The sequence below is a fragment of the Panthera leo genome, chromosome A1 (genome assembly GCF_018350215.1).
Source record: "Panthera leo isolate Ple1 chromosome A1, P.leo_Ple1_pat1.1, whole genome shotgun sequence".
In the NCBI taxonomy this organism is placed as follows: domain Eukaryota; kingdom Metazoa; phylum Chordata; class Mammalia; order Carnivora; family Felidae; genus Panthera; species Panthera leo.
This window is the reverse complement of record NC_056679.1, coordinates 72901698-72929504: the sequence shown is the minus strand read 5'-3', so window position 1 is coordinate 72929504 and position 27807 is coordinate 72901698. Positions and strand designations below refer to the sequence as shown.

General features: G+C 41.4%; 1 protein-coding gene across 6 annotated transcripts in view; it reads right to left on the bottom strand.

Moving 5' to 3' along the window:
- The window catches only part of TPP2 (tripeptidyl peptidase 2), a 67742-nt gene extending 40834 nt beyond the window's left edge, over positions 1-26908 (bottom strand). For 3 of the 6 annotated variants that reach the window (XM_042930042.1, XM_042930044.1, XM_042930043.1), the window contains exons 1-7: positions 26685-26907; positions 19372-19500; positions 10667-10762; positions 8807-8911; positions 6759-6883; positions 3685-3848; positions 430-584 (exon numbers count right to left, since the gene is read on the bottom strand). In XM_042930042.1, coding sequence (XP_042785976.1) covers positions 430-584; positions 3685-3848; positions 6759-6883; positions 8807-8911; positions 10667-10762; positions 19372-19500; positions 26685-26849 — 939 coding nt within the window. In that variant the 5' untranslated portion in view covers positions 26850-26907. Of the gene's footprint in view, positions 1-429; positions 585-3684; positions 3849-6758; positions 6884-8806; positions 8912-10666; positions 10763-19371; positions 19501-26684 lie in introns of all 6 variants that reach the window. The other 3 variants (XM_042930046.1, XM_042930051.1, XM_042930045.1) reach the window with 2 other exon arrangements.
- Positions 26909-27807: the final 899 nt, after the last annotated feature.

Genomic DNA, 27807 nt, shown 5'->3' with positions numbered 1-27807 from the left:
AGGTGCAGAATGGAATGGTTCTGACTGAATTCTAAAATCACTGAAGTTCAAGTAAAATCTAATCCATACGTTAAAATGAAACGCAGACTATGAGTTCGATTCTTCCTAGACCAATGGAGCAAGCTGGTGAAAAGGTCTGTTTGGGGTTTTTAAAGTATCTCAAAATAGTGTGTCAGGGGCTTAATGGAAATGAAAAGTAAAACATAAATAATATTTTCATATTTTCCAAAAAATTTTATCGAATAATTTTTAATAAAAATAATTTAAAACTGAAATAAGCATTTTTGCTTCTTAAAACCAAGTCCTATATACCAAATACAGTCTAATGTATTCCTAGTGAATTGAAGAACACTTTATAAGACTAAAAATATCCAAGACTATCCACTATCCCTCATTAATCTTCTAAATCAACACCTCACAAACACTCACAGCTCTTATGAGGCCCGTGCCTGTTTCCATTGTGCTTAGTCTTGTATCGCCAATCTTGATTGAAAGAATTTGAGCACCGGGAGCTACACCACTCCGTTCAGGTTCTTCAGGAAAATGCCCAGCAGCTATACTAGCTACGTGTGTCCCATGAGCTCCTACAGGCAGCAAGAGGGGAAGATGACAAAATATTTTCATGGGTTCCAAGTTTTAAGCATTCAATTTATGTATTAAGCATAAAATAAAATAATCTAATAAAAATACTCTCATTTTAACATCTAATTGTGTACTATCATCTTAAGTCTCTTCTCAATAATTTATAAAAAAGTGAAACCTTGAATTACTCTGCTACCCTGGATTCTATCCCGTCCATTGAGAACAAGATCCAAGTCTCAAAGGTGAGAAAGTATCTGCAATACACACAGCTGACAAAGAGCTTAAATCCATATTATCTTTCAGATCCGAGAGAAAAATGGGTAAAACACTTGAAAAGCATTTCACAAAAGATGATAACCAAATGTCAAATAAATATACGAAAAGATGTTCAACTTCATGAGTCATCTGGAAAGTGTAGTTCAAAGCCACAATGAGAGGGCACGTGGGTGGCTCAGTCAGTTGAGGGTCCAACTTCGGCTCAGGTCATGATCTCGTGGTTCGTGAGGTAGAGCCCCACATCAGGCTTGCTGCTGTTAGCAAAGAGCCCACTTTGGATCCTCTGCTCCTCTCCCTTCTCTTTCAACCCTTCCCCCACTCACACCCTTTTTCTCAAAAATTAAAAAAAATAAATAAACCTTTAAAAAAAAAAAGCCACAATGAGATATACCTCGGCATACCTTTCAGAATGGCTAAAACTTTATGGCTGACAACAGCCACACACTACTGGCAGGATATAGACCAGCATTACAGAAAGCTGAACACAGGAATACCCTACAATCCGGGAATTCTACTTCCAGCTATACACCCAACACAAATGCGTGCACATGTACACTAAAAGATACGTGCAAAAACATTCACGGTGGCATTGCTTGCAAAATTCAAAACCTGAAATAACCCCAAGATCCATCAATGGTAAATGGATACATAGTATATTAATGAATTGAATATCACACAGCAATAAATATTAAACTACTTTTTTTTAAGTTTATTTATTAATTTTGAGAGAGACAGTGCAAGCAGGGGGGTGGGGGAGAGAAAGGGGGACAATCTCAAGCAGTTCTGCACTGCCAGTGCAGAGTTCGACATGGCTCGAACCCATGGAACTGTCAGATCATGACCTGAACCAAAATCAAGAGTCAGATGCTCAACCGAATGAGCTACCAGGTGCCCCATTATCAACTACTTCTAAACACTATGAGATGAAGCACACAAAAATAAGGTTGCTCTAAAGAAACCACATACAAAAGGATATATACTGAATAATTTCATTTATATAAATGGAAACACATTATGTTAGACTGAACTACGTGAAAGTGCCACTATTTAATCACTTCTGACCTATAAAAACAGCAATAATGGATGGTTCAATCTAATGCGGTGATAAAAAAAAAATCAGGACCATGGTTAACTCTAAGAGGATGCATGTTTAGGAACAGACATGATGGGCTTCGACAATGTTTTATTTCTTGATGTGTTTACGCAGAAGTGTCCCCTTTGTGACCCAATATTACCCATTCTTCCTTTCTCATTTTTCCCAATTAAAAATAGGGAAGCTTGGGGCATCTGGGTGGCTCAGTCGGTTAAGCATCCTACATTTGATTTTGGCTCATGATCTCACAGTTGTGAGACTCAATCCTGTGTTGGGCTCTGTGCTGGGATGGAGCCTGCTTGAGATTTTCTCTCTCTCCCTCTCTCTATCCCTCCATTCCCCTCCCCCACTCTCACATGCACTCTCTCAAAAAAAAAAAGGGGAAGCTAGATTTTAATGTAATCCCCCCCACCCCTGCTCCTCCCCAAAACACCTGACATCACCACTTACAAGTCAGAGCATCTAAATGTCACAGGGGGCTGACTACACCACATGTGCACAAGAATGTGGAGCTGTTGAGCCCTCGCACCCCACTGGTGGAGTATAAAAGGGCACAGCTACTGTTTCTTAAAAGGTTAAACATATTTACCATACCCAACTGGTTTGTCTAGATACCAGTCCAAATTAAACAAAAACATATTTGCACAGAGACCTACACACCAGTGTTGGAAAAATCTGAGTGTCCACCAGCAGGTGAGTGGGTAAGTCCTGGTGTATCCACACAATGAGCCACTACTCAGTGATAAGGAATTAGCTATTTATAACCATAATATGGATAGATTTCATACCGGAACTATTCTACTTCTATAAAATTCCAGAAAACACGAAGTATCTGCACTGACAGAAAGCAGTTCAGTGGCTATATGGGGCGGGTACATCAGGGTGGATTACGAAGGAAGACAAGTAGACTGGGATGGGTGATAGATATGTCCATTACCTTAACAGTGGTGATGGCTTCCTAGGTGTACATGTCTATCAAAACTTATCAAATTGTGTATGTATGTGCAGTTTATTGTACTTCAACTATAATTCAGTAATACTGTGAGAGGGGGGTAAGAAAGGGTTAAAGCTATCCTGGCTCCCTTCCTAGAAGTAACCACTATGTAGAAGCTGGTGTAGATTCTTCCCATCTGTATTTTTATCATACAAACACATACACCCATGAACACTGTGCGGTATTACTTGGCATGTTTTACAATTTTACACAAATGTTTTATCAATATATTTTTATTTAAAATTTATGTATTTGAGATTTATGAATATTGGTATATGTAGATTTATTCATTTTGCTATATAATAGTCCCCAACAATACACAGTTTTAAACAAACTTTTTTGTCCATGGGTATATGGATAGTTTCCCACTTCTTTGAAATTACACAGAATGCCACATGAGGATCTTTTTACCCGACTCTGTACTTGGTGAACTGCTCAAGAGTCAGCAACACAGAAGTAAAATTCCTTCCAAAAGAATTTTCATAAGATGAATTATGTTGGGTGTTTTTTTTTTGTGGCTGGACTACATCTGTATTCTTGGAATAGATCCTACATGGTTACAACTTTAAAGAAAACAACACCTTGCCAGGGAATCAAATCCCATTTATTATCACACACCTAGTTCTTTAGGTGGAATCTCTAAGTTAAATTCTCTATAAGGCTTCTTCTTGGCTACAGAAATTTATCACCTTACCACGTTACAAGTTTATCTCTAGTTACCAAATCGGAAACAAAATACCTCCACTGGTCACAATGGACAGCAGGTTTCCATCGTCATATATGTTAACAGAGTAATTTAACATCTCAGCTGTGCCAAAAGAACCATATTCTTGGGCTTCTTTGTAGTTTCTCAACACGGTAGATTTACTCAAGTCCCCATCTTCATTCGAATCAATGCAGGCTCTGTAAATTGAGAATAGTGAAACTCATCTATTTTCTCGGCTTTCCAAAAATAATGTGGTATGGTCTATTAGGTACCTTCTTACTGCCCTGTTTTATGACAACAAACACAGTAACTGCCAGGTTTAGAGTCCTCTGTCTCAGAGTCATCAGTAACGATTAAGTAAGAAGCTTAAAGGAACCAGCCCTTAAATGAAGCCATGGATAAAAGGCTTTAGGAACACTGTCCATCACAATAGTCCAGGGAGAAAACCATTTAACTACTTAAGAAATTTCACCAAAGCTTGGCCTAGAGTTTCAGACTAATTCAGGATGATCACGACTTACAGCCTAGGCCTTACTCCCTTCTTTTAGAATTGGCTTAATGAATCCAATGGCGGATGCAGGTTTTTTGACACTAGATGAACGACAAACTGCCTCATCCCCTCCCCACAGTTGTAACAGCCTCAGGCAAACATTTACTTTTTACAAACAGCATTTTCTACATAGTTTTATGGTTGTCCTGTCTGCTCTTTCCCCATTTTATTACCTCTGTAGTTTTTACAATATGTATTCCAAATACTACAAAATAGTCTGGTTAAAACTAAATAAATCTAAAATAAAAGTCATAAGTGGAATGCACATCATTTAAGGTCAATATTATGTTTTTAGCTATTAGGCCTTTGTGTGCATTTTCTAGATAAGAAGAATTGTGTTTTAACAAGCTAGAGTCAATCACAATTGCTACAATGAATTAATGGAAGCCCACTAGTACAGACAGGACATTTATTATAAATATTAAGGCAGATATTTCATTAACAAACTTTGACAATTTAGACAGAAGGATCTCTGAAACTGTTTGTTTTTATGTATACCCAATCAGTGTGCGGCTAAAATGATTTATGGCATTTCAAAAAAAGACATACAGTAGAGCAAGACAGAGGAGACTGAACACTAATGGAAATGAGCAAGCAGGAAACAAGTAGCATGTCAAATGGAATCTGGACTGAGGTCAACAGGTAAAACGTATGCCACCAAATCCTATTTGCCAAAACAGTTAGCACCTGGGGTTCTTAAAAGTTACAGATGTAACTGGCCAGTTCTCCATCCCGGCAATCATCTCGGAAGTCCTGCCCCATTTTCATCCGGCCCATGAAACATTCTACATCCCTGGAAGTCTCTCCATCTCCTCTGGGCCTTTTCCTGGACCTTTAACCCCTGCCCCTTCCCTGTCTGCTAACTTGAGCTGATCCTTCAATAAAATCTTTCTTGATGCTTCCTGGACGGGCTCAGATGTTCTCACACTGGCTTTCACAGAGTCTAGAGTCCACGGAATAGCTTCTTTAGAGTCTACCTGGCACGAAGAAAAGTACTCAAATATTTGCCCAATGATGAAAGAATGAATGAATCAACATCTTTGACAACATTCTCATAGCAAATACAGTGACACATTCCAAAAATCAGTTTCTTGTAACCACCGTCAACATGCAGTGACTCAACACTTCAAGCACCATATCAAAATATCAACATAAAACTGAGTGACTCCCCTAAGTAATTCCACAGAGGCCAAGTATGCATATTGGTGCAGGGTATAACTTTCTGAAGGTGGTTGGCTCAGTTCAAGGAACAGGTGTTAGCATACCAGAAAGGGAACATGGAGATGAGGTTCACGGATAGGATTAGAGTACTTGTGGAAGGTAGGGGGCAGGAAAGGGGGCATGGGTTATAAATTCCTGGACATTTTTAATACATTTCTTCATCCTATCCTCTATGAAAAAAGTCCACAGCTTTCATCCAACTCAAAGGAAACCTGAGAAAACAAGGTCAAAAACCACTGAAAAGAAACCAACTAACAGTTCTTTCCTTCAAGTAATCTTCTGTAAACAGTTTTCTCAACAGAGAGTGACTGCGTTTGACCCTGTACATCCTGACGAATACTTAAGAGTATGGTTCTATTGGGTTCCCTGCTAAGGGTAGTGATATGGGTTCAACAGTGGAAGCGTGGCAGGAGGAGGGCAGCTTTGACAGTCTGTAGAAACAAAAACCAAGGCACTTAAGGTCACTTTACCTCCCCTCAGAAGTGGCCGGCATTTTTGAAATGACAGTGCCAAGACTCGCCTTAGGTAATTTGGGGTCTCTAAGATTCTCCTCAAAAAATTCTGTGTCTAACCCTGAGATGGGGGCAGGGAATCGAAGCCCTACACGATATACAGTACAATGCAATCAGAAAAATTATTTCCAGTAGCACCTGAAACCACAATTCTGCTGCATTTTTCATCAATTATAACATTTTCTAAAGTGTTACTCCAGTGACTTCAGATTTTATTTCCTCTAAGTTTCATTTGCAACGCAAAAATTCTAAAAGCTGTCTTAGAATAATGTCGACAAACCGTTGCATGGATCCCTTCCTTTGTCAACTGCCTTAAGGACCTTGGAAACATATTTTCCTCAGGACAAAGTTGGCAGTGTTTTCAGTACATGCAGGAAACATTGGAACTGAACCACCTATTGTCCCACTACCCCATCCCTGCGAATATTAGAATATTTCCTTAAGTCCCTGTCCAATATTTCCCACATACGCTCAGTTCTGTATCCAGTATTCTCTTGCAGTTACTTTCCAAACTGCCCAGCTCTGGTCAGGAACATTTCTATGTCTACCAATGATTAACCTGCTATTATCTGGTTAAGTTACTGTCTGGTTAATGAAACAAGCTTCTTTAAAACACACAAGGGACAGGTTTAGCACCTAAAATACCAAGAAGTTCAAAGAGCTTATCCAAAACTACCCAAAAGCCAATTCGGCTGTCCAACAGTTTTGCTTAGGGATATTAATGTCACTTAAACCAATTCTCTGGACGGTTCTGAGAATTTAATGTTCTTCAGAGTAGATAAAAACAGCTTTAAGTGAAGATCTATATAATACATGATGTTTACCTCCAGGCTTCACCATCATGCCACACCAAGCAGTCATACACAGGGCCAGGATCACTATATTTTTTCTCAAAAGAATTTAGCAATTCCACTTGACTTTGAAGTTCCTCCTTGATTAGTTTATTTGCCTAATCAATAAGAACATATATTAATATTAGTACATTTTGTGCTCTTGAAACACACAACATATTAACATGTAACCAAAGACACAGTGTGACCAACAGGAAAGCCATTTTACTCTGGAAAAATGTAAGAAATTTTTTCTATATCTATGCAACTTGTAGTTCAATTTAATGATGCAGATATTAATTAATATATTGAATACTTTAAAAATAATACTTCTTTTAGTCAATCTCTCATTTATTTATTCCAACCGCTTTGGGAAAGACACAGTGTTCCATGTTGATGGTATCATTTGACCAAGACTTATGTTAGTCACATATCTATAATCTGCACAACTAATTTCCAAAATTAACTCTAAAATGGCTATAAAATAGGTTATCTATTGACCTTTAGATTTTTTTTTAATCAGGATTGTTTCCATTGAAATCTGTTTAAGAATCCAAATAAATAAGAGAAACCACAAATTACCTTCTGTCTTTTAGAACATGCTAAACACATACTATATTCCTGACCTTGTATAGATAAGCTATTTAACCATTCTGAGCCATCACCATGAGAACTGTTACATGCCAACTATTTTTGTTTAAACTACGTACTACATTAGACTGCTCTACATTCACCTGAACAGTCTTACTGAATTAAAATGTAATTTCCATATGTTCCAAAAATCTGGTTATGCTTCATTTTTAGTTATTCAATATATTCAACATTTACTCCTCCTTAAAGGAAAAAAAACAATTATACAGACATTGTTGGTAAACAAAATCAAATGGATAATTAAATCTAGATCCCTCCTTCTATAAAGTTGACTTGATATGCGTACTGCCTGAAATACAACATTTAATGTGACTAGTAAGAGGCTGAAGGACAAACAGTGACCTAACAGAAAATAATGCAGCTAAAGAGGGTGAATTACCCAATTAAAGGGGATGCTGTACGCAGATTAAGTAAATGCAAGTTAAATGTGTATGTAGATCTATTGAGGCCAGTAGTCCTCGCCCCTAACTGTGCATTAATTAAAGCTCCAGGGAGCTTTAAAAAATGCCAGCCTTCCTCCAAGGCTTTGATTTAATTCCTCTCTAGGGCACAAAGCTCTTCATGTGATTCTAATCTGCAGCCAGGGCTGACAACCACCAATACCATTCCACTTTTGATTAAGAAAAGGTACATGTATGCATTAAAAGAAAGATTCAGAAGGATAAACATCAGATTGTTGGTACCATCCCTGGGGAGTGGCACTTTGGAGGCTCTTGCTTGTTACTTTACACACCTGTGTTATCCAAAAGTTTCTGCAACTAGCACGTATTGTTTTCCTTATAAACCAAGACATTATCTTCATTTGATTAACTGATTAAAAGAAATGTAACAGCTATTTAACGATGTGAAATAATGGGAGCTCTCATATCCTTCTTGCGGGAATATGAACTGAAACTACCCCTTTACGACCCACCAAAGACATGCGCGCGAGAATGTTCAAAACAGCATCTTCCACAAGAGCCAAGAACTGAAAACAAAGTATTGATCTGCAGAATGCACGCATGAATTGTGGTGCATCCATCATAAGCAAGAGAAATGAACAAACTCCTTCCACACTCACACATGGATGAATGTCGCAAACATAACACTGACTGAAAGTAGTGATGTATAAAAGGACACACTGTATGATTCCATTCTGCAAATTTAAAACAGGCAATGGTGGTTGCTTTTGGAGGAGGAAGGGAGCAATGATTAGGAAGAGGTATGGGAGGGAGTGTTCACTTTGTGGTAATTCATGAGAAGTTGTGAAAAATGTGTAAATTGATTTCAGAATAAAAGAAAAATTACTAAAATTAAACAATTTAAAACTTGTGAAAAAAGTCTGCCGATTCTCTGAGAACTCTGAAATATGGCTCTGTGGTAACGTGTAAATAAAAGCCACTGGCACCAACTTGAGAAGGGCAATTGTTGGCAACATCAAATTCTTCTTGTTTTCTACAGGCTTCTGCAAGGGCCACCCTGTGAACAGGATCCCAGATTTTTTCCTTCCGTTCTTTCTGCAAGACAGAAAAGTTACCTTACAACGAGGCTGACAAATACCCAGGTAAACCTAGCCAGTCATTTATATATGGACCTAATTGTTATCAGTTGTGATGGTACACAATTTTCACACAGAGGCTAAAAAAATCATTTATCATCAAGTTGATAAAGCAATGGGTCAATTACTAAAACTATTCACTACACGTGGATTTTAAGAGAACACATTTACCAAGGCACAACCAAATGTATTTTGATAACATCGTATGTCCCAATCTCAGCCCATCCAAGGATTAATAACAGCATGTCAGGTAAAAAAACTGAATTCCCAGGCATTTACAATAAAAGCAAATACTACACACTGGCCCTTAGGGAACTGAGGACTGCCTTAAGCCATGCAGGAGGAACACAAGAGTAAGACTGGCCGCAAGAGAGACATGCAGGCTTCCTAGACTTCCTCCCTTCCTGGCTTGTTTTTTTCCTGTCTTGGATTTGACAGTGTTCTTTGTTACTGAAATTGGTCTCACCTTCATCTCTGCTGTCTTTAACCCATAGTGCCACCCAGTGGAGGTCTGCTAGTTTAAAAAAAAAAATCCTTTCCAGTAAAACAATCAACTCCACTGAGCTAAGGAGGGGGTCGATATTAACTTACTCTATATTTGCATGTTAATTTGCATCTTATTGATACAACTGATTAAATTTAAGATAGTGCATAATACCGTTATGTGTATTTCGGCCTGAAATTTTAAAATAAATTAGTATCCAGTAAGTTATATGCATTTTTTGTAACCTTATTTTTTGCAGAACGATGAGAATCAAATAAGTAAAGGTTATATATGCAACATGCTGAGTAGTTCTTATGGTTCACGGACCCCGTGGAGAAGCAAATAATGCTATGATGAGATGAAACGTTCCATAGGTCTTACCCATCAGGCTCATTTTCAAGGATCACATCTTCCTTTGCAGTTGCAACTCTGAACCTGTATCAGCTACCAGTATTATAGCAATCTACTAAAGTGGTACTGGCAAATATGGGAGCCATGTGTTGCTACTTAGATTTAAATTTTAAAATATTACATAAAATTACATTTTCCTACTAGTCACATTTCAAGTTCTCAACAGCTACTTGTGGCCAGTGGCTGCCATGATGGACAGATACTGAACACTTCCATCATCACAGAAAGATTTACTCAGTAGCTCCGTTTTAAAGCAGACTCCTCCTTCTTCAATTTGCAATTCTTATTTCTCTAATGACAGACTTGTGTTTTCCACACTTTAGCTGCTTTGGTCTGAGTAACCCTTTTCTTAGTACTGAATGATGACTAACTGAGATCAAGAAGCCTAGTTAAATGGTTAAGAAAAATGGGACAAATTATCATAGAAGCTACAGGACCAGGAATAAATAAGTTGGCCAGGGCTTTAAATCAACTTTAAACAGTCTTTAGCCTTTTGGAGATTAAAAAAAAAAAAAAAAAAAAAAAGTCCTTCAAAACTCCAATGAAAGCTATATTCGAACTCCCAGAAAAACACAAATATACAAAAACTTGAATTTCAATGTATTCACAACATTCTCTAAACTTAGCCATGTATCCAAGATTAAGAATGGTGACTTTAAATGGGTAACATTCCACTGACCAGAACCTTTAAGCAGTCATTGTCTGAAAGGCTCCCGGTCTCCACAATAATTAAGAGTTAACAGGATCTTATGAAAAATTTTTTCCTTCAGTAGGAAAAAAATTTGAGGAAGAAGTCATTGATTCTAGACTGGACATTACCTGTATCCTTTCCTTGAGCGCCTTTGGATAGAAGTCATAGCCATTTTTAATGCCAATATGATATTTGCCTGAGGGATTTATCCAGCTCACAGGAATCTATAGAAAAAGAGCAAATTGTTGACTCACTAAATGCTTCCCAATTCCAATGATTTACTACTGGGGAGAAAGGTTATTTCACTTCTATCCTAATGGCTCAACTTGGATAAGCAAGGTTGTGTATTAGAGCAATATTTCTCATATTCTAAGATGCCACTTAATATCTCTCTCGAGTTTTTCTCATTAATAAGTAAGATGTTTCACTCAGGATATCTTTCTTTTTCTTTCTAGAGAGAAAGCAGGGGCAAGGAAGAGGGGCAGAGGAAGAGAGAGAGAATCCTAAGCAGGCTCCATGCTCAGCCCAGAACTCCACACAGGGCTCAATCCCACCACTGTGAGATCATGACCTGACCTGAAATCAAGAGTTGGGCACTTAACCCACTGAGCCACCCAGGCGCCCCAAGATACCTTTGAATTACAATGTTTCATGGTCTATAAAGTGCTTTCAACATAAGCTACCTCATTAAACTGCTACAATCTTTAGTTCTCAAGCATCAAGGAAACCTCACCTCTCCCTCCCTTCTCAGACCTACTTACTGCCCAACTAGGGGCAAAGAGAAGCAGTTAACAGACCCTCTCCATGCTTAGATTTTCTGTTAAGAACTGCATTCTCTACAATCAACAGGGATAATGCCTAGATACTTAAAACAAGCTCTTTAAGAAAAAAGTTATATAAGATTACATTAATTATATATAACATAATAGTCTTTCTAAATATCTCAAAGTATTTAAAAATAACACTTAAAGCCTCTAATTAACAGAATGATGTAAACAGCATGCCCAGTGTGCAAATGGAAAAAGCAAAGAAACAAAAAGAAATCACAACTGCTTGCCCAAACCACAGGAAGGCTGAAAAGAAAGCTAGAATCTAGCTCTATCATGGAGACCAAAACATCCAGTGTAAAGATAAACCTGGCTGTGAACCCAAACTCTACCACTAACCAGAGTGGACCCACAGGTTCCTACTTCCCGGTGTGTAAAAGGAAAAAAATAAATAATCTCCACCTTATGATTTGCACAAGTACACTGAACATCAACCAACTTCAAATGTCAATCAAGAAAATGTGGAATGTTCACTCTCTTTGTAATCACAGGACCCCCGGTCATCAAAAACAGCTTTCAAATGTGTATAAAACATGAGGTTGAACTATCAACCACTCAGAGTTGGCTGACTCCTGAGTTCTCACTCGGGTAGTTATCTGTAACTGGCTCACCCCTGGTCCCTCATCAAGTTAGTCCCCGGGAAAGAAACTTTTGGATGAAATTTTCTCATGACTGAATAGAGGGAAAAACCCACCATTCACAGCACTTCAAAGATCGACTTTTTAAAAGTCTGCATATGTCAGTAAACATTTCTGAATCGAATGGATGTCTGGAGTATATGATGGCATATAAACTGGTGCTTTTCATTCACAATTTACCGATCTCTTTTAGAGAACAGGAATTCTTAACTCTTAATGTTCCTGCAGCAGCCCTTGACATCACAACAATACAGTGTTGCAACAACAAAAAAGTAAGTAATCCCTGGCTGGCAAATTCAAACACTATTTCATCACAGGTGTCCCACTACACAGGTCTTGTAACCCTAGGCTAGTGGCAACTTCTCGTACAAGGAGATTATAAAAGGCCGTGAAATGCCGAAGGATTAAACGGAGTGACTGACTGAAATAACAGCAAGATCAACAGGTGCGAACACGTATTTAACCACAATTACTTACAATATATGTAACGCAATAAAAATAATACACTAGACATAATTTATACTTAATCATAAATGAGACCAAAATCTGCAGTGTCCACACAACCAGATACTTTTCAAATCACTACTATGTATTTTCCTCACAGTAAAGGCAGACTGGTTATTTATTAAAAATTCAACTACAAAAATCATAAATGTTATAATCACAGTTCTGCTATCTAGAGTTAACCAAATTTGAGTAAAGCTAACTTTATCCTATGAAGCAATTATGGAGTATGTCATTTTGCCTATTTGAGTATTTTATACACATGAACTTATTTTCGGTCTCTTTTAAGAATCCAAGCTTTATATTTTGACCACTTAAGTGGGTTTCTTTAAAATGGTTTTATTACATGGTAACTACTGTAGAACTAGAGACCTGCTCGCATGGAGTCAGGCGGCCAGCAGGGGGTGCTCTCATGCACTACCACTCATGGAGGGGGACCTCGCGGGTGCACAGACTTTCCCATCCAGGCAGGAGGCAGTTTACTGCAAGGGGCGCTTCGTGTCCACCAGGCCTCCTGCCTTCCCCTCTTTCCTCTATATGAAATAGCAGTCCTCTCCTTTGTTCTGGGGACTTGTCTACGATTTTGCCAAAGGCTGCTCATTCCGGATTGCAGTTCTCTGCTATTCTGGAATAAACCCACTTTTGCTGGTAAATAACTGGCAGTTTTATTTTTAAGGTTAACACTGCAATGGAATAAGATCATTTTCATAAAAGAAACAGAGTCTCTTTGATTACTAATTACACCTCTTTTCCCTGACTCTTTTAAGGGGATGCCTAATGAATTGAACATTTCCTTAACAAGCCAAATGTCATCATAAGTGTTAATGTCCCATTTTTTTTTTTTTTTTAACTTCAAACTTTATGTCAGCCTTGTCAGCCTCATGGACCTGCCAGCTATCACTGCATCTAAATACGGTGCCACATTTGGCCAAGTGATTCACTAGGCCTGGACTTTTTTACATACACACACACACACACACACACACACACACACACACACACAAGAATAAATATTGATGATTTAAAGACTGACTTCAAGTTAAATGTGGTAAATTTTAAAAAGCACTGTGCTCCCTTCCAAATGGCTACTAAAGTTAGAATAAGGAAAATGAGGAAAAAAACATCCAAAGGACACAGAGAATTGGAAATGAGACTTTGAAACTATATCACCCCACTGTGAAGGTTGCAAAGTAAAAGGCAACACTGAAAATTTGTGGGGAGATTATGGCAACTGGTCTTCAGATGGAAAAACAGATACAGCCTAAAATCAATACCAGCTGAATTATCTAGAATAGGAAAAGAAACATGGCAAAAGTTTTTAGAAAATAATAGAGGAGAATACCTTCTTGATCTTGGGGTCAGGAAGGACATGCAAAGGTCATTAAGACATGAAAAACCCTAATCAAAAAGGCAAAGACTAATATCCAAATACATTAAATTTAACGACTTCTAGCTCTCAAAGGGCACCGCCCAGAAAGTGAACACAGACATACAGAATGGGAGAAGACACCTGACCCACAGTCCATCACAGGACAGGTTCTCAGAATACATAACGAAATTCTGCAAATTAGTAAGAAACAAGACAACTCACTGGGGGAGAGAGGGCAAATGGACTCGAACACGTACTTTCCAAGAGAGGAAATCCTCATGTCTAATCAATATATAAAAAGGAGTTCAATCTTACTAGTAATTAGAGAATATGAATTAAAACCACAACATGATACACCTAGATTCCCCACATATTTGCAAAGATTTTAGCCTAAAAATACCAAGTGTTACCAGTGCAGCTATCAAATGTCTTGCACACTGCTAGTAGAAATGCAGGTTAGTGCAAACACTTGGAAAATCTGTTTGACATCACCTGGTTAAGTTGTATCTCTAAGACTCAGCAATTCTAGGTATGCATCCTGGAGGTTATCTACACACATGTGCAAAAGATACATACACATGAATGTTCTCTGAAGAGCTGTTAGTGACTCCCAAACGGGAAACAACGGCTCATCCTCAGTGGAGTGGACAGAACTGGTATATACAAACCTCAGTATCTCGAACAGCAATGAAATTAAACAACTCATTACTACATGCAACATCCTGGCTTGAGTGGCAAGAATCTTGCAAACAACTGATATAAAATGATACACAAATGAGGTCATTCATATAAAGTCCACAAACAGGCAAAACCAACAATGTATTTCATGTATCCACACAGAGGTGGTAAAACTATAAAGCAAAGCACAGATATGATCATCACAAAAGCCCAAGTAGGTTGTGATCTGGGAGAATGCAGGAAGCTTCTGAGGTACGGTCATGTTCTTTGTCCCATCTGGGTAGTAGATAAAGCGGCATCCACTTCAGTATTCATCAAGCTGTACGTATGTGTTTTATGCACTTTCCTTTATGCCTGTACATTTCATCATAAAAGATTTTAAGCTCCTGTTCACTTTTTTGCTTCTACTTGCTCATAGGAGTGTCACTTTCCAAAGTAACTGACCACTAGTTTCTCAAGAAGGCCTAGGAATGGCCTCCTTAGAGAAAGAGATTATTGGAATGTTCAAAGCACTTAACCAGTAGTTCATCTCAAACAGGGAAAGCAAGACATTAACTGTCAACAGTTTATGGGCGATTTCGAAGAAGCTGAAATACAGCTATTTAATTCATCTTAAGGCATGGTCAAGTCAAAGAAACCTGAATACTTCGCTACGTTGCTAAGAACTGTGTGCTAAAGAGCTCTGAGAGATCCGAGCTAGCCAGAATACCAGTGACTAGCAACACTATTCTTTCTGATGCCCACTGCAAAGTATCTGAACACCTGCACTTCCTTGAAAGAAAATAAGCTGAACATGTATGTGGGTATGTTCTGTGTTCAGATAAAGAGCTAACACCAAGAAGACTGGTGGAAAGCCTGTATGAGGAACAATCAGACACCTGCTGCACATCCCATGGGCTGCCCAAACCTGACCAGCCAGTCAACTGGACGTTGAACCAGAGACATGGAAATGTCAGCTTTCTTGAGGGATTCACACAGCAGAGCGGAGAGGTGAGACATACTTAAGAGTCTGCAAGAGATCTCTCCAGGCACCTTTCCAGGCATGAGCCCCTGAGAGGCTTCTCTCCCTCTCCCCCAAACCCCAGGCCGAACTGGCCAAGTCCTCTTGGAGGTAAATGAGCATATCTCAATGGGAAAAAGTATGCCATATACTGTCACTTTGGAGTCTGTCACAATAGCATCACTGAGACCCACACCCCAAGGCCCTGCAAAGGCAGAGAGCACCTCTGTCCCCTTTAGGTGCCTTGTTAACCAAGAGACAGCCAGGGTAGCTAGACAGCTGGGGGAAAGCTCTCAGGTAGAAAGTAGAGCACAAGGAAGGGGGAGAGGTAGAGGGAGCAGGAGAAGAGGAGGAAGAGAAAGGGAAGAGGGAGGAGGGAACAGGAGGGGCGAAGAAAAAGGAAGAGAAAGGGGAAAGGAGAATGGGAGGAAGAGGAAGGTGAGTAAAGAGAGGATGAAGAAACTAGAAAAAAAAAATTTAGACAATATTCCCACATAAAATGTTGTATACATGACACAAAGATATGCTCTGAGTGGACATGAACAGACTTACATTTAAAAATAATAGGCAAAAATTAACAATATTCAATTTGAGAGTTAGCAAAGAATACTGAGAAATCTCAGAAATCTCTCAGGAAGGAAAAAAACAAACACAAGCAATAAGGGTGGAAAAACATAAGAAAATTGGAAGATCAACTCAAGAGGTCCAATGTCCAATTAACAGGATTCCAGATAAAAGAACAGCAAAAACAGTGGAAGGAAGAACCCCAGAGACAATACCAGGAAACTTCTCAGAAATGAACGACCTGGAAGGTGAACTCTCTTCTTCCACACTGCTAATTCCACAGATAAAAATTCAAGAATTAAGAAGAGTATGTTACTTAAAACCCTGAAGAAAATGTAACATCAAAGACTTCCCTCTCGGAGAGTGGGAATCGGTGGTGAAAGGGGAGACGCAGGGCACCGCACTCGGCTTCTCCTGTTAGAAGCTGTGGACAAGCATTTGTCCTTTTAAATTCTGAAGATGCATTGAATACAAAAAAAATTAAGTTAAAACCTCCCGCTATATTGATGGGCAGAGAATACTTAACAGTAGAGCTAAAGAAGTAGGTCATCAGGTTGAGAAAAGATTTAAGTAGTAATCTGTCGATTTTCTGATCTTATTTCCTACCATATACATGGTACATCCACTTCTGCCTTTGAGCACGAGTGGTATTATCAGTCCATGTGGTTTAAAGCATGGGCTATTACAGTTATTTAAAATAAACAACTGAGTGGGTGCCTGGGTGGCTCAGTCGGTTAAGCATCTGACTCTTGAATTCAGCTCAGGTCATGATCTCACAGTTCACGGGTTCGAGCCCCATGTCGGGCTCCACAATGTGCGGAGCCTGCTTGGGATTCTCTCTCTCTGCCCCTCCCTGGCTCACGCACTCACACTCTCTCTCTCTCTCTCTCTCTCTCTCATAAAATAAACTTATAAAACAACAATTGAGGACAAAACTTTACAGGATTCTAAATCTTTGGAACCTACTAGAAGCATTCCCTAATTTCCCAAAGAATGTAACTCACAGGAATCCCAATGTGTCTTCTCTGAAATATAGTCTAAATAACAACACAGACTTGGGGAAGGCAGGCAAAACCTCAGAATAATGCAGATGTGCAGAAATTCCTTTCCCTCTAGTTTACAATCTTCCTTCCTTCCTTCCTTCCTTCCTTCCTTCCTTCCTTTTTTTTCTTCCTTTCTTTCTTTCTCTCTCTCTCTCTCTCTCTCTCTCTCTCTCTCTCTTTCTTTTCTTTCGGCAGATGGTGTCTTACTTCAGGCACCGTAAGAAAATACCACAGAATACTGGGTAGCTCAAACACCAGAAATTTATTTTCTCAGTTCTGAAGGCTGGGGGCATGGGATTAGAGTGCCAGCATGGTCAGGTTCTGGGGAGACTCTTCCTAACTTGCAGGCACAGCCTTCTCACTGTATTCTCACATGGTAGAGGGGGAGAGGGAGGGAGGGGGGGAGAGGGAGGGAGGGAGGGAGGGAGGGAGGGTGAGGGAGAGGGAGAGGGAGAGGGAGAGGGAGAGGGAGAGAGAGAGAGAGAGAGAGAGAGAAAACGGACTAATCCTGTCATGAGGGGCTCGCTCCCATGAGCTCACCTACCCCTAACACCATCTCCAAATACTATCAAATTGGGTGTCAGGGCTTCAACATATGACTTTTGGGGTCATACAAACAATTCAGTCGTGGATGTTAATGCCTGCTGTGTGCCTATGGTAGCAGATTCTCAAGAAGACCCATGCCCTTGTATAGCCCTCTCCCCTTGGTAAAGGCAGGGCCTGTGACTAGCACTCCTGTGACTGTATTATGGTAAGTAATATAGCAAAGGTGAAGGCATTGTGCAGATACAATTAAGGTCTGTAATTAGGTGACTGATTTAATAAAAAAGGAGACTGCCCTGGTGAGCCTACCTAATCAGGTAGGCTCCTTAAAACAGACAGGGGCCATTCCAATGGTCAGAGAGATTCTCCTGCTGGCCTGGAAGAAGCAAACTGTGGTGAGCTCAAAAGCTACAAGAAAAATATATTCTTCCAACAAGAAGAATGAAGTTGGAAGAGGATCCTGAGCCTCAGATGAAACCACAGTTCCAACCAATACCTGAGTATAGTCTTGTGAGACACTGACCAGAGAACCACAGAAAGCAGTGCTGACCCGTGGAAACAGTAAAATAATAAATGCAGGAATGTATGTAGCTTTAAGCAGCTGAATTTGTGTTAACTCACTACATAGCACAACAACCTTATCCAGAAGAGGATGCCTAAACATAATTCAGAGAGACGGTAAAAGATGGCCAGAGTTAAATACAGCTCTTTAAACATATAAATAAGCACAAATTCATTTTCCAAACTAATTCTGCTTATTGGTTTAAAATACCAAACCACAAATTCTTGACATCTATAAGCTCATTAGCTAACATCTCATGAATTGCTTTATGTTAGCAATCTAATCATTTTTCATGTTAGCTCACCTTTCTACCAAGCACAAGGAGTTAACACAAAGCCAGTTACTTAAGTCCACAATGATTAAATTCTAAATATTTCCTGTTCAAGTTCTCAGAAGGAACAGGAAACAAGGCAAAACTATAACCTGGTCACTTTTCCCATCTTTCTATCCAAAATTTAAAAATTTTTGGAATTTGGCAACCACAATGAAAAATATATCCTAATTCTAAGCCCACTGTCACACAACAAAACAAATGACTTCTTCTAAGATGACCCCTGGTCCTCATGCTCTTGTAAAATCCCCTTCCCCTTTAAGTGTGTGCTGGGTTTCATGGCTCATTTCCAATGAAAACAAAATGGCAGAAGCAATGGAATGTGAATCCCAAGATTAATATGTAAAAAGACCACGGCCTCCATCTTGGGTACTCTCCTGGACTACTCACCCAGGGGGAAGACAGCTACATGGCGTATAGCAGCCCCGTGGAGAGGACCCTAAGCCTGCCAATAACCACTTGAGTGAGCTTGCAACAGATTCCCCTTCCCCACTCAGGCTGAGCCTTCAGATGAAACTGCAGCCCTGGCCAAGCTCAGGAGAGATCTTAAACAAGAGGCACCGAGCTAAGTCAAACCCAGATTACTGACACGCAGAAATTGTGAGATGATAAATGTTTGTTGTTTTAAACCATGAAGTTTTGGGGGTAATCTGTTAAACAGCAACAGGTAACTAGTAACCTACCAGTAACCATAAGCTAAAAACACTAAATGCTTTGAGGCAACAGTACAAAAAAAAGGAAAGAAAAATTCGATTAAAAGATTAAAGCTCTAACCTTGAGCACTCTTCCTGAAAGACCAACAATCTCACCATCTTTGGTCTCTACTACTGTAGCAGTATTCACATCACCACTTCCTGTTGTATCAATGATATCGATGATTTTTGGTTTTCCATCAGTTGTGACCTGAAAATGAAGGGATAACTGAAATATGAATTATAGATTTAATTTCTTAATCATTATAAAAAGCAATGCCAACCCCCATATATGTGTGCACACATGCACACATACATAAAATACCCTATAAAATCTGCATTCATTTAAAAAAGAAAATTGAGTTGTTTTAAGCCAAAAGCTGGAGATATACTTACAAAAAAATTACTCATGAAAAACAAAGAATCCTTCAAGTGATTTTACACAGTTAATAAATACTTACTAAGCATTTACCACAGGCCACTCGTTTAGGTGTTGGGGACACACACACAGTAATGATCAATACCTCGAAGTCCCTGGTCTCACAGATCTTCTGTTCTACTCAATTAACATGTCAGATACCTAACACCAGATGGTGATAATTATTATGGAGAAAAATTAAGGAGAAGGAGGAGGTAGCGTGGGGTTTTCAGTAACTAGGTTGGTTAAGAAAGATCTCACTGAGAAGGTAACATCTGAGAAAAGATCTGAAGAAGGTAAGCTCTGGGCCCAACGAGCACAAACCTTCAGGGGAAAACATGTAATGACATTTCATTACAGGATGCCCACCGGCACTCAAACTTCGTTAAGTTCAAAGTTCAAACTTAACATTCGAACTTCCTTCCCTCCAGGCTCTGCCATCTCAGGAATCGGCACGTACCCAGTTGCTCAAACCACAGAGTTCAATGTCCTTCTCGGATTCCTTTCTCTGGTTTGCTGCCCACATCAAATCTGTCAGGAAGTCATCTTCATTCCACCTCTAAAATACAGTTCGAGTCCATCTTCTCTGGATTTTCGCCACCGCTATCCCAACCCTCTCCCCACCACCACCCTTGCCTTCGTGACACTGATGCTCTGTGCAGGTCTCCCGGGTGCGTTCGTGGCCCGCACCAGAAGCAAGAGGACAAGCTGTGCGATGGCAGCCGCCAGCTCCCATGCGGCCCCCCGCCATGGAGCTCCCGCACTCAGCACAAAAGCCTCTGAGCGACCCGTTCCACCGCGGCCCTGGACCATTGTAACCACACTGGCCTCCTCTAGGTTCCTGCCATGTGCCAACCTTTCCCTGCCCCACGACTCTGTGCACACAGTCCTTCCGCTTGGGATCCTCTGTCTGTCCCTTCAGCTGTTCCATAGAAATCCCCATCTCATCTTTCGGCCTTCTACTAAAATGTCACCTCTTCAGAAGGCCTCCGTGATGACCTCTTCTGTGGGCAGTCACCACCCTAAACCTGAGCCTTACTCCTCCTCACTGGGCCTTGTTTCCTTCACAGAATTTGTAATTCTACAGTTAGCTGATTCCTCACCTATTTCCACTATTAGAAAGTAAGTTCCCTAAGGGCAAGGACTAGGTCTATTTTATTCACCAAATTCTCCCAAACCTAGCAGTGCCTGGTTGGTGCTCAATACAGATTTAATTACTGAACGATCTGACACAAACTGCTCAGCATTAAGACTGATTTTTCTAAGGCCTGGTTTCTTGGCCAGTTCACAAATTTTCTTTGGGGCCATGCAGACTACTACAGGTAACAGCAGTCCTATATTTCCACACTGCTTTCGTTGGAAAAATCACTTCTTGGCTTGCTTTGCAAAGGGAATCTGTAGCATTCAAGATAGAGGTACTGAGTTACCAGCAGGGAATCGTCAGGCATGGAGACACAAAGACGACTGAAAAAAGACAATCCCCCAGGGCGCCTGGGTGGCTCAGTCGATTGGGTGTCGGACTTCGGCTCAGGTCATGATCTCACAGTCCATGAGTTCGAGCCCCCGCATCGGGCTCTGGGCTGACAGCTCAGAGCCTGGAGCCTGTTTTGGATTCTGTGTCTCCCTCTCTCTCTGACCCTCCCCTGCTCATGCTCTGTCTCTCTCTGTCTCAAAAATAAATAAATGTTAAAAAAAAAAAATTAAAAAAAAAAAAGACAACCCCCTACCTATCCTCAAGGGGGGGGGGGGGGGGCGGAGAAAAAAGGGAACGCAAAAAAAATGCCAAGAGCATCAGAGAAGCACAAGGTCTTCCAACTCCTTTCCACCCAGAGAATTCACATTCACACTCTTTAAGATCAAGCTAAGTGTCCCTCTGTGTGTCTTTCCAGGCACTTTTCCCACTGTAGTGTCCTCAAAGCCCTGTAGGTAAGGGTTACCAAGGGAGGAGAGGGAAAGTTACCACTGTAGAGGAAACAAAGGCACAAGTTTTTCTTTATGAGGCAGAAGCAAAGAGGTTCTTGGCGGGCCCCAAATCTTCTTCCAACGACATTGCTATAGAACCACCTGGGGCCATAAAGGCCTCCCAGATACAGCTGCCTTTTTTTAAATTTTTTAACGGAAACTTTAAGCTGGATACTTATTTCTTGGAAATTGTCTATACTAGTAACAAAATAATATACTCAGGAGGCTCAAAATCAGTTTAAAAAAACGACTTTGGAAGTCAAACCAAATTCTGATAAGATCATGATAAAATTAACTGATTAAATCCGCTACTGGCTTTGAAGGGATTGGCTAAGCATCTTTGGAAATAAAATAAATGAAGGAAAATATAAGAAAATCAACCACAATACAAAATGGAAATACTCCCTTATAAAATTAAAACTAGCTAAATCACGTAAGAAAATAATCGATTTCAAAATGCATTCCAAATAAGTCTGTAACTTGAAAGCTAAGCCATAGCACTAGGAACACAATCACCTATCTTTATCTTCTCAATGAGCAAACAACTTCAGTGACTTGAGATCAAGAATCACAAGAGATCACTAACAAGCCAGACAACAGATCCCTCTCACTAGAAACCTCATTATCAGTGTGTGAACAAAGGAAGAAAACCTAATGGGATTTGGTGACTTATTTACCATCTACTATTGCCACCAGCTTTACTTATTAGTCTGTCTCTTTCATTACAACTTCTTACATATGCACTTTTCTATCCCTGTACTTCTTTCTCCATTAGGTAAAGGAAACCACGCCACTGGAGACAATAAGACACAAGAGGGAATTTGGGGTTAGGGAGGAGAGGTGTTAAAAAAGGCAAACCGGCTGAGGATTTTGCAATGGAGCTTTGGGAGAAGTAGGACAGTGAACTGCTACCATCAGAATGAATTCCCTCATCTTTGCAGGGGGAGGAGGAGGATGTTATGAGCAGAGCTAGGGTAGTACGCCGTGTGCACTGGGGTGGGGGACTGAGAAAGGCCTAGGGGGCTATGCTGGACAAACAAAACAGAAATTGTCTAAAGGTTTCCCCCACGTCAAGACTCGAAATCACTTTGTGTCTCCACTGAATTGATTATGGTGAGGAAGCTGGTGAGGAAGCTGGTGAGGGCTGGGAGCTCCCGTCATTAAACACGAGGATCAGAAGAAAGCGGGAAAGGGGAGTTGCAAATCATCCTGAGCAAAACAAGGTGAATGTAGAAGCATTTACTTGAAAATACTCTTTTAAGCAAGGGAAGATATTTCATAAGCAAGTACTATCAAATGACTTATTCTGAGGACGTAATGATGAATGAATCGGACAGGCTCCGCTTTCAGAAAGCTTACAATCCAGTTGGAAAACAGATTAGTAAAGAGATAACTACAACACAGGACAATAAATAAAAAAGGTAAGGACAGTGTGTATGAAAGCATGTAAGCATATAAAACCCAGCTTGGGGGAATTAGGGAAGACTAACCGAGAGAAAGGTAATAAAAATTAAAAACCAACTGCATAGCATCCAACATTTGTAACCAATTATGTATCTATGATTTACTTTATTACTTCAGGAAATGTAAAAACAAAGATTTTTATAGGACTACTTGTAACCTTCCCCAAGCCATTTTTTTCTCCATGAGGAAATTATGCACGCTGTGAACACATTTTTTTTTTTTCCTCATTCAACAAAAATAATGTGATAGGCACGTCTCCTACAAAATGCATTTGGACATATGCTGTCAAAGAATTTTAACTTATGCCGGAAAAAAGGTTACGTAAACAGAAATACTAAAATGAAACATTTTAAGCGCTACGGGGGGGGCGGGGAGGGGGGATATGAACACATTGCTAGGAAAGCAAAAAGAAAAAAAGCACCCAAATAACTGTTGGTAAGGATGGGCCTTATTCATCCTGAAGCCTCGGGTCAAACACAATGCTGGGCACACACGTGTAGATATATGCTGGGGTCTTAATTCAGCCAGTAGAGGTCCCAAAAGCTAATAGGGTCAAGACCCAGGTGGGTCTTAAAGGATTACGCAAGTTACAGGTGAGGGTGGAAGGCTTGCGGGCAGATTAACTCATGTGTTGAGGAAAGGCCTGAAACACGGGGGTGAGTGGAAAGGGTGGAATGTTCTGGATGGAAGCATAGGGCAAACAGTGAGAAGCAAAGCACCACGAGGAGGTCAAGCTGCACGGAGAAGCGCCACACAATATTCAAATTCCGGAATTTTTAGGCAAAGGCAACTAGAATGCCAAAATTAAGTGCTTTGTTTTGTATTACACAAGGGTGTTACAGAAGCAGTTTCTTATTTTTTCTAAGGAAAATAATCTGGCATTGTAAAGGGTGGAGCCAAGAGAAGACTGGTGGCAGGAGACCAACTGGCCACTGTGTATTCTTTCCAGGTCAGTGCAAGTCCCATCTCGGCCTCAAAGCCAGCTCTCACTGGCCCCTGATCAATCCTGGTGACGCCTGCAGGAGGAAGGCTTTTAACTCACCCTTGGGCACCTGCCAGGTGCCTGGATATTCGATGAGGAAAGATGTAATCATTTATGCACTTATTACTCCTTTCATGCTGTCTGCCCTCTACTTTTTTTTTTTTTGAAGTTTATTTATTTTGAGAGAGAGAGAGAGAGAGAGAGAGAGAGAGAATGCGCAGGGGAGGGGCAGAGAGGGAGAGAGAATCCCAAGCAGGCTCTGCATTGTCAGCGCAGAGTCCCATCAGGGGCTCGATCCCACGAACTGTGACATCGTGACCTGAGCCGAAACCAAGAGTCAGACGCTTAACCGACTGAAGCATCCAGGTGCCCACCACCCTCTGCTTTTCACAAGCCCAGACAGCTGTCACAAAAGACCACTGGGCCCAAAGCACTCACTGAAGAATGACACCCCACTGCCATCTCCAAAGGGTTTATTTGTATCTCTGGTCCTCCATGCAGACCCCACCTGGCATTCTAAATGTCCACTCCTTTTTTTCTTTCCTTCCTATTTCTATCCACTTTCTTATCTTAATGATGTATACACAGATCTACAAAATAAATTGGCAAAAGCAGGGGAAAAAAACCTTGACAATTCACTCATGTGCAAGCCACTGTACTGAATTTCTTTAACTGGTCATATTTATGTCAGTATCTCAGAGTTAAAGTTGTTGGAAGACAAGAGTTACGTTTTCATTTTATTTCAATATTTTACTGCTTGAACATTTGTTATTACATGCCAATATCTAGTGTGTATTTATACTTCACACAGTGGGTGATTTAAATCCTAACCTCAACTTCTAAATAAACTTGCTTTAAAAAAAAAAAAAATCAGTGTTTGCTTAATACTCTGCTTGAGCATTTGAAAAAGTCACATGTAATTAATCTTCTCAATCAATGTCCACAGCAACACTGTGTTGAGAACTGCTGTTACTTTACAGAGAGTAACGGAACAAAGTGATAAGCAGACTGGGAAATTCTACAAAAGCATTTTTACTGAGACAGTACTCCTCCAAACTCTCCTGATCCTTTTATTATCCTGACAAAAGAACCAGTGAACCACTTACCCCAGCTGTTCTCCTCCCACTTATCCCTATAAAAAGTAAACATACACTAGGACAGAATGGAAACCATGACCACTCTGCAATCAAGCCTCAATGAGGTGATAGCTGTCACTGTTGCAAAGCTTCAGAGTTATTAATGCAACAACTGTATCACTAGAGCTACCAGGAGGGAACAGTATGACTCCCTATTCTGATTCACCAAAGCTTCCTGGTCCCAAAAGCCCAAGGTGTGTTGTACTCCAGAGTGCTGCTGAAGACTTAACAGGAGAAAGCAAGATTCCTAAAGGGATCCTGTACAGTCAGACTGGTTCCCCTTCCCGCCCCCTCCCCAGCACGACATCTTAACCTCCAAAATGCTACCTCGATTATTGCAAAGTACAATAAAGGATCCAGAGGCCAGAGGGGACTTGGGGGAGGGAGAGAATTACTAAACTTCAGAGTATAGTGAAGAAAGGAGAGTAAGATACACAGATGAAGGGTTGATCAGAGGGAGAGGATTACATCCAGATTAGATTTTTAAAAGATGGATCTTCAACAGTGATATTTTGTTTATGACTGTATTTCATTAAATGCTAAGGTGAAATCTACAGAAGCCAAACTTCAAAGACTTTAGACGGAATACTTTTAATCAAGAGACACATTTTTAAAAAAATTACCTTTTGGCACAGTACTTTAAAGATTTCAAAGGTGCATCTGGCAAAATTAAGCAATTTTTTAAAATCGTAATTAAAGCATGTTGTTTTATATTTGGAGATAAAAAAAAAATTAAAGAAGCCTAATTTAATAGAGCCTGAAGAGTTGGCCAAAAACAAACTAAATTGGGTTCTTATGTAAAACAAAGACGAAGCCATGCGCTTCAATGACCCTAAACAAGTACAGTGCAGAAGATGGTTTAAAAATAGAACACATAAAACTACCAGAGGAAACTACCAGAGGAAGTTGACCGAGTTATCTTCTCGAAACCCGGCTTTGGTGCTAAAGACCAACAATTCTCCCCAGAACCAAATCCCCCGAAAGACAGCAATAAAAAGGGTCTGATAGGTCGTTCGCCACTGTTCTGTTTCCTCCCCGCCCCCACCCCCGACAACTAATAAAAATTGTAAAATCCCCGTCAAAAAACAGTAGGCACGGGCCGGTGCCCGAGACGCTAGGGACCTGCGGAGGAAGGCAGCGCGGCGGGAAGCGGCCCCGGGGCCCGGGCCTGGCAGCACCTGGGCAGGAAGGGGCTTCCTGGGCGAAAGGCGGACCTAGGCACCCCGGCCGGCCGCGCCTGGCACGCCGCTTTTGTCTGGGCCGGGCTGACGGCCCAGCCCGAGCCCCCATGCCTCCTCCCGGTGCCGGCTCCCGCTCGGCCGCCGAGCGGGCTTCGGCCTGCCGCGCTGCGAGGCTGCGTCCCCTCCACGTCCCCCGCCAGCCCGCCGGCCAGCCGGCCGCCCGCGCCCCCGCGCCCTCCGCGGCTGCCGCACCTGCATGCCAGGAGCCCCGGGGTCCACCCCCGTGTCCAGGACGGCGATGAGCACCCCCCGCCCGTCATACTCTGGGTAGCGACAGAGGAAGGAGGCGGCCCCGGTCTCTTTCTTGGGCAGGAGGCCGTGGAAGGGGAAGGGCTCCTCGGCCGCTGCGGTGGCCATGGACGCAGGCTGCAGGACGAGGAAGAGGCAAACTGCCAGGCTGCGCGTGGACGAGCGGCGCGAGGACACCCGGGCGGCCGCGGGCCTGGGCGGGGGCGAGGGGCGGGGCCGGGCGCCGGCCAATCCCGGCCCGCCAGGGGCAGGCGGCCAATCACGTGCCGCTACGTAACCCAACGGCGCCGCTCTCAGGACCTGGGCCGGAGTGTTGCCCGGGCCGCAGAGAAGGAGGAGGAGTCTGGCTCGGGTGCTGGAGATTTCGGCTCTTAGACTTGGGGTCTTAAAGAGACCTGCACTGGGGATTTTTTTTTTAGGAGAGGGCTGCGCTCCGAGGGAAGGGTCTGTGAGTCCCGGGAGAAACCCTCTCCGAGGGACAGGGAAGGAAATGAGCCGCCGGCCGGAGTAGCGGAAACCCTTCCTAACTTCAAGTTGTGGACGAAAGTTTTCGGTCCGCTGCTGCAGGAGTCCCAGCTGCCCCGAGGAAAGGGAGCCGACTCTCGAACGCTAAACCCCCTGGAGTCGTAGGATATCGGCGATTTGCCCCGATATACATTTTTGAAGGACAGTTTTTTGATTCTGTGGTGTAGGGTTTGTGTACCCCTTTGATCGCGGCCCAGACTGGGAGGAACAGGGTGGATTAGACCCGAGCCTCTGTCAACAGGAAGTGGGTTCTTGGCCATTGAGTCGGCCTCTTCGGCAGTGACAACGTAGGAGGCCGAAGCGGGCCGCTCCTATCATCATTGCTAACCTTTGGCTTCCGAGATTTCTAAACAACATTCTTTTTGGCCCTTTAAATTGAAGTTCCTGGTTGTTCTTTAAGGTTCACTCAATTATCGAAACAATTTGCATTTTTTCAAGTTCACAGTGGCTGTCAATTGCTTCTTGCAGCCCGCGCTAGGGGTTCTTTAATGATCTACGTCTATATTCACGCCTGAGTAATCTTAGACTTTTAGTTTGTGCC